This window comes from Limulus polyphemus, unplaced genomic scaffold, assembly GCF_000517525.1.
Source record: "Limulus polyphemus unplaced genomic scaffold, Limulus_polyphemus-2.1.2 Scaffold4746, whole genome shotgun sequence".
Classification (NCBI taxonomy): Eukaryota; Metazoa; Arthropoda; class Merostomata; order Xiphosura; family Limulidae; genus Limulus; species Limulus polyphemus.
In genome coordinates, this window is record NW_013670356.1 from 78,294 (window position 1) to 86,381 (window position 8,088).

Sequence of the window (8,088 nt, forward strand, 5' to 3'; positions counted from 1 at the left end):
ACAAAAGTTGTAATATTTTCAAAATGAGACACAAAACTCGAGCGCTTTCAAATAGTTGACTATTCTTCTTCAGGAGAACAAAGGGTTATGTTTAATGAGTGTGATGAAATATATAGGCTTGGATGTAGATGTCACATAAACCGGATGTTCAATACGAGTTGGCCTTGAGATCTAACCAATCATAACCTAGAGTTGTTTGTGTCAAACCTTTGTGCCAAAGGGGTATGTAAAGTTCATAAAAGACTTATGTGGGACAATAGAAGAATTGTTAACTAATGTCTATAAAGATAAAATCAAAAATAAAATAAACAATAGAAATAAAATTAAAAAAACAGCAAAAGGTGGTGGGAAACAGAGAAAATAATAATGTAGCTCAACATATAGGAAATGCAACCAATATATATATAGAAATTTAAGGAAGAATACTACTAATGATGTAAAGTAAGTTTAATCATGAATTTAGTTTTGAAAATTTTTTCAGACTTGAGAAGGTCAACAACCCCGACCGGGATCGAGATTGACACCATTTGGTGTTACAGTATTTAACAGTGCTATCCAATAAGCTTCTTTAATTTCCCTGTTTCTCTCTTATACCCATAAATTTAATGTCTTCAAGAGAGTGTCCAGGCATGTTAAAGTTTTCCGACCGGAAGTTCTTTGTTTGTTTTTATTGTTGATTTGTGGTTATTAAAATGTTCCCGTATAGTTGTTTTGGTTTGACCTACATATTGGAAATTGCATTTTCGACATTGGATTAAATAAATAAAATTTTTTGTAGAGCAGGCTATGGAATTAGTGATTTTAAACTGCTTTTGGTTGTCTTTATTGGAAAATTTGGCCGTTTCCTACATGAACTTAAAGGTTTAACATTGCTTGCTATTGCAAGGTTGACTTCCATCTGGTGTTGGCTTAAAGTTTACTTTAGTGTAAACTAAGTGTGAATGCAAAGTTTTATTCTTTCTGAAAGAAACGACAGAAACTTCCATAAAAATAGATTTTAATCAATTATTAAGTTGAAGAAGGTAAAACTGTTTCTTTAGTACACGAGAAGAATTGGTTTTATGTAATTGTTTCAAGGCAGATGTACGTGGTATATTGTAAGCTTTTTCAACTTGTTGGGTGATAGTGTTTTGTTTATAACCTCTTTCAGTCATAATCATAATGGTCATACTTCTTACTATCAGAGCATATCTTCTTTAATTTAAATGCTTGATTGAATGTGATATTGCGTTTGGTGTGTTGAGGTGACAACTTTGATTATATAAGCATTGTGGTTTATCCGTTGGTTTTTGGTAAAAATCGATAGAACACCATCTTTTAATGTTAGGTTTACATCCAAAAAACTTATTTGGGCAGTGGAGTAGTCTAAAGTAAATTTAATAGAACTGTGGAAGGTGTTAGGATGTCTATCAAAGGAGAGTGATGAATCTTCGTCTCCTAGTCAAATGAAAAAAAAGGTCATTAATGTAACATTTCCAAAAGTTTTGTCTATAAGTCTCCCATAAAAATGTTGGCATAGTTTGGTGCCATCTAGTTGCCCATAGCTGTGCCTTTTGTTTGAATATAGAATTCATTATTAAATTCATAGCTGTTAAGTGTAAGTACTAGTTCAGCTGTAATAATTTGAGTGTTGGGTTTGTCTAGGTTTTGCAGAGAATATTTTAGGGCTTTTAGGCCTTCATTGTGGGGAATGTTTGTGTATAGAGAAGAAACATCCATAGTACAGAGAATAGTGTTTGGAGGAAGTTTTCCGTTGCTGTTAATGTTAGAAAATGTGTTGTGTCTTTAATGTACGATGTCAAACGTGGGGGGATATCTTTAATGTATGACGTCAAATGTGGGAGGGGGGTAGCCTTTGTGGTGATCAACATAAGCAGGTAAGTTTTCAGTAGGCATATCGCAATTAGAAATAATAGGATTATTGGGTTTGTGTATTTTTGGTAACATGTAAAAATGACCTGGAACTGGATGTTTAGGTGAAAGGAACTGTAATGTCTCATGACCGATGTGTTGGCTTTTCTGTAAACTACATAGCATATATTCGATAATTTTAACACATTGCGGTGTGGGGGTTCAGATCTACCTTTTTATAGTGGTTTGTGTCATTAAGTTGTTTGTAAGTTTTGTTGATATAGTCGATTTTATCTTGAATGACAATGGCACTGCTCTTATCAGCTGGTTTAATAATAATTTCATTTTCGTGTTTCAGTGAAATTAGAGCAGTATGTTCACTATGGGAGAGATTGTTTCGTACTTTTGAGTCAGAGTTAATAGCTTGAATTACTTCACTTTCAGTTGCAGTAATAAAACTTTCTAGGTGTGATTCCCTGTTAGTTGGGGGTGATCAGAAGGATTTTTCTTTAAACTCTGAGTCAAAATTATTTCTTTCAGTGATTTTATTGTGAAAAAATTCTCAAAGTTTTAATCTGCGTGCAAATTCTTGGAGGTGGAAATTACTTCAAACTATCTATATTTTTAGAAGAAATAGAAAAATTAAAACCTTTGCTAAGAAGTTTGTGTTGAGTTCCAGTTAGTGTTTTAGAGGACAGATTGACAACATTGGAAGTGTTCTTGGATTTGTGTCGATCAGATGGAGAAGTGCTATGCTAGTGGAATCAGAAGTAGGATCTATTTTAGGAGAGAGCTCAATGTACATGTTTACATTGTTGAGTTATTAACCAGCGGCTCACAGATGGCATTAGTATGAATTTGTTTAAAGTTAATATTTTGTTGTAAACAGAAATTGTGGCTTGGATGGGAGAAACCTTTGTCCTTATGTGAAAGATCATAATGTATTTTTTGTTGTTGCTTTTCACGTTATTTTCAAAAGTTTTTATTGTTTTGTTAATAGAGGAATCCCATACCATTCACACACTCTGATACTACTAATGAACTAAGATTTTACATCTACTTCAAACATTAAAATTTTTCATGTTAAATGAAAAAATAACAATAACAGCACAAGCAGTGATTAAGTTTTCATAACATAGGCCTGTAAAATATGAATTATCTAGAAACAACAGTGAAGTTAGTTCTATATTTTATAGACTTTTTTAAACATGCAGATATTCATACATCATATTCTTTAGTTTGAGTAACAACTTATAAAATACTTTGATAAGCAAATTGTCTAATACTGGCCATTATTTCTAACTAGGTTATAAAGGAACTTCTCTTAATGGAATGAACCAAATTCATGCATAAAGAAACTGGAAACCTCGATTCTCAGCCCAACTGTTGAAAGATATGTTTAATATCAACATTAATATCTCATACCATATCCATTACAATTAATTTAATGGGCAAATTCGTTTTACAAAAATAATTACTTTTTATATATATACAACACGGGCATTTTGATTTCAATAACTAATATTTATAGCATGATTTGGCAATTCATTTGACATTCAAAATAAAATTTATCATTATATAATGCACATTTTTTGATACTGTATTACAATATCATATCATATAAAGATTTACATCATATTTTTTCATGATCCCTTAACTGTTCGAATCAACTTTTCCATTTGGTCCCACTGTTCACGAGTCACACTAAGAAGCTTATTAAATTCTCCCGCCAGAAAAGGAAGCTCGCCACCATCTAGTCTTATCACCTGCGGAATTAGAACACAATGTTTTAATAGAATCTGTTTACTGTTCTGGGACAATTAGACCTAAACTACATAGGTATATTACACTGTAGTGGGGAACCTGAAAAAACAATAACAGTTGAGCAATAAATTGATTGAAATATCTGAATTCTGACTGAGTTCTTAAAATACCACAATGTAAATAACCATGAATAATGTCTAATTTCAAAATTATGGGAAAATATACTATGTCATAGTATTCTATAAAATAATGTATTATTCATTCCTTCACCTTGATTTTGGTTACAAATAGTAGAAACATGAAAGTGACTGAAAAGGTCTGCCCTTAATGGTGTGGTGCTTGTTAATCGAGGTTCTATTGTATAAACTGACACTTTAGCATGGGCATCTTATGACAAAAATAAAATCTGTTTGATAATTTTTCTAACAAATCCTGTTTAAACATTCTCTACCTTGAATAGTAATTAGTGCATAATTTCACATTTAACAACAGAACAAATTAAATAATTTTCTATTTTATATATATATATATAGGTTTATAGTTAATTTGATATTTATACTAATGGCAGTATCTTTGACTAAAGCTGGCACTGTGAGAGGCTTGTTTTAGGTCTAAGAGGTTACATTAGACATATGAATGTCCTAATTTTGGTTTTCATAGCATCAAAAGAAAGAAGACAGATAATTTTCAGGTCAGCAACCTTTAATAAAATTAGGTCAGTGTTGAGAATAACACTGAGATATGTCTTATACGCACACACACACACATAAAATGTTATGGTAATTAAAATACAATTTAATACTTAAAATATTCAGGTGCTGTACATCAAATGTTCTGAATAATTGCTCAAATGGTGCCAGATTACATTTCAGAACCAAGTCTTCTAAAAAAAGTTACCTTCTTAAAAGTTTGATCATTATTTTTAAATGTGATCAGTAATTTCATGTGTCAGTTGCTTTTTATAAATCCCAACTTTGATGTTTTACAAAGCTTACTAAATAACACTGGAATGAAAAGACTGGTTCCAAAACTAATGTAACTAAATTGAGTATTTTTAGGATGTTGCGATATCTGATGTTAAAGGTTCAAGAATAAGCTAAACACACACAGCGTTATATCACTTTTGAAGTATACGAGTAAAACGTAAGCAATAAATATGAATAAACGACCAACTATTTGTCAGATTGCTTCTACAGACAGAGATGGGAAATCATATAAATCTAATGAAACAAAAAATATTTTAGATAGCCTAAAATCTAAGTTAAGACTATTTTACTGAAAATAAATTACATTATAAAGAAAAACTTAAAAATCTGTGTTTTGATGCATTGTTTTATAACAAGGAACCAATTTACACCAAATATCTGACAACTTCCTGTCATCATATAGTATACATAGGCACTAAACTAAAACTAAAAGTTGAGAGATCCTTGACAAATTACAAATATTAAGTTTACAGGAATATAATGTATATAAAATTCAATTCATTAATTACAATGGCAATTACTGCCAGTTGTCTCAAATTCATATTAGCACAATAAAATACTGACTAATATTAATGGCAAGAATAAGTATTTAAGGATAAAAAGTATTTACTTTAGCTATGTTCAAAAATGGCAAACAAAGACTAGAAAGCAAATAACGTTGCACTGTAGGAATAAGTAAGGTTAAGAAAGTGTCTGTGTGTTTTTGGAGATACAAGTGAGGGCTAAAATGTACACATGTTTAAGAAGGAAGAATTAAGATTAGAGAGGTATGTGAATGTGTTTCAAAGGGATCAAGTAAGGGCTAAGATGTATGTGTGTTTAAGGAAGAAGAAGTAAGGTTAGAGAGGTATGTGGGTATGTTTTAAAGTGATCAAGTAAGGGCTAAGATGTATGTGTGTTTAAGGAAGAAGATGTAAGGATAGAGAGGTATGTAGGTGTGTTTCTAAGGGATCAAGTAAGGGTTAAGATGTATGTGTGTTTAAGGAAGAAGAAGTAAGGATAGAGAGGTATGAGGGTGTGTTTCGAAGGGATCAAGTAAGGGCTAAGATGTATGTGTGTTTAAGGAAGAAGAAGTAAGGTTAGAGAAGTATGTGGGTATGTTTTAAAGTGATCAAGTAAGGACTAAGATGTATGTGTGTTTAAGGAAGAAGAAGTAAGGTTAGAGAAGTATGTGGGTATGTTTTAAAGTGATCAAGTAAGGACTAAGGTGTATGTGAGTTTAAGGAGAGAAGTAAGGATCCGTTACTTGATCCCTTAGAAACACACTCACATACTTCTCTAACCTTACTTCTTCTTCCTTAAATACATATACATCTTAGCCCTTACTTGATCCCTTAGAAAGACACCCACATACTTCTCTAACCTTACTTCTTCTTCCTTAAACACACATACATCTTAGCCCTTACTTGATCCCTTCAAAACACAGCCACATACCTCTCTAACCTTCATTCTTCCTCCTTAAACTCACATACATCTTAGCCTTTACTTGATCCCTTCGAAACACAGCCACATGCCTCTCTCTAAGATGTATGTGTGTTTAAGGAGGAACTCTAACCTTACTTCTTCCTCCTTAAACACACATACATCTTAGCCCTTACTTGATCCCTTAGAAACACACCCACATACTTCTCTAACCTTACTTCGCCCTTACTTGATCCCTTAGAATCACACCCACAAACCTCTCTAACCTTACTTCTTCCTTAAACTCACATACATCTTAGCCCTTACTTGATCCCTTAGAAACACACTCACATACTTCTCTAACCTCACTTCTTCCTCTTTTAACTCACATACATCTTAGCCCTTACTTGATCTCTTAGAAACACACCCACATACTTCTCTAACCTTACTTCTTCTTCCTTAAACACACATACATCTTAGCCCTTACTTGATCCCTTAGAAACACAGCCACATACCTCTCTAACCTTACTTCTTTCTCCTTAAACACACATACATCTTAGCCCTTACTTGATCACTTCGAAACACACCCACATACCTTAAGATGTATGTGTGTTTAAGGAAGAAGAAGTAAGGTTAGAGAAGTATGTGGGTATGTTTCTAAGGGATCAAGTAAGGGCTAAGATGTATGTGTGTTTAAGGAGGAAGAAGTAAGGTTAGACAGGTATGTGGCTGTGTTTTAAAGTGATCAAGTAAGGGCTAAGATGTATGTGTGTTTAAGGAGAAAGAAGTAAGGTTAGAGAGGTATGTGGCTGTGTTTCGAAGTGATCAAGTAAGGGAAGGCTTAGACAAAGACTGTTTCTTTGAGAAGTATAATGGCTAAGAAAAAGTAAGATTGTAGATGCTACACAATGCATAGAAACAAAACATCTCTAACACCTTATAATGCCTTTTGGCTCATTTCCAGCCATTCTGGAAATGAGATATTCAAGAGTAAATAGAAAAATGTTTAAAACACTTCCTGGAGACCCAGGTGACCTTCATGACATCACTCAACTCCCTTTATACATCACTCTTTTGGTTCCACCACCATTTACAGCTTGCCCCACATAAATATGATAAAGGTTCCAGCATTTTACTGGTTGGATATTTTTCCTAAAATGTGATTCCAGTTTATCAAATACAAGTTTAGCCTAAAATAGTTATCACCTGAAAACCAAAATTATCTAATGAATTTAAATACATTTATCTTATTATTTAACTAATTTGAATAGAATAAACCAAATCTAAGTCATGACAAAAATAAAAGTCTGCCTTACCTCTCCAGTAATCCAGCTGGAGTAATCACTTACAAGGTAAGCTGCTAAATTTGCTAACTCTTGAATTTCTCCTAACCTGCCAGCTGGAATTTGAGAAACAGCTTCCTTCTTGAAATTTCCAGATGGATCCAGACGACTAAATGCTCCCTTCACAAACAATATACATTGTAGAGAGAAAAAAAAAAAGACTTTTTCTAATGACACAAACTTACACTTGTATAACCAAAGTGTACTATGGCTAGCTTCACTCAAAAGACATTAAAACATAAACCTGAATTTTAACTCATTTAACATATAAATATATGAATGTTTTATAGCTTATTTAAGTTATTACAGAACTCTGTAGAAGTTGTCAAGTCAGATAAAACCCACATTTACTACTACTAACAGTGATAAACATTTTGTATAATGATTAAGTACCACTTTTTGAGTTCTTTTCATGATTCCAGCTTAAATAAATTACAGTTAAGTACTTGTGTTTATGAAAACAATTTTCCTCATGGCTGAACTACGATAGTTTAGTGGGGCTGGAGTGAACCAGAATGACATTCTTGTAGTTATTTTCCTAAGGGCTGAACTATGGTAGTTTAGTGGGGCTGGAGTGAACCAGAATGACATTCTTGTAGTTATTTTCCTAATGGCTGAACTATGGTAGTTTAGTGGGGCTGGAGTGAACCAGAATGACATTCTTGTAGTTATTTTCCTAATGGCTGAACTATGGTAGTTTAGTGGGGCTGGAGTGAACCAGAATGACATTCTTGTAGTTATTT

General features: G+C 32.8%; 1 protein-coding gene across 1 annotated transcript; it reads right to left on the reverse strand.

The window, feature by feature from the left end:
* Window positions 1–3,458: 3,458 nt before the first annotated feature.
* On the reverse strand, window positions 3,459–7,512 carry LOC106471631 (2,4-dienoyl-CoA reductase, mitochondrial-like; the record flags this gene model as incomplete). Its single annotated transcript, XM_013932243.2, has 2 exons — window positions 3,459–3,617; window positions 7,319–7,512. Coding segments are annotated over 2 exons (317 nt in total), but the record flags the coding sequence as incomplete, so codon positions are not given.
* Between the last annotated feature and the right edge of the window lie 576 nt (window positions 7,513–8,088).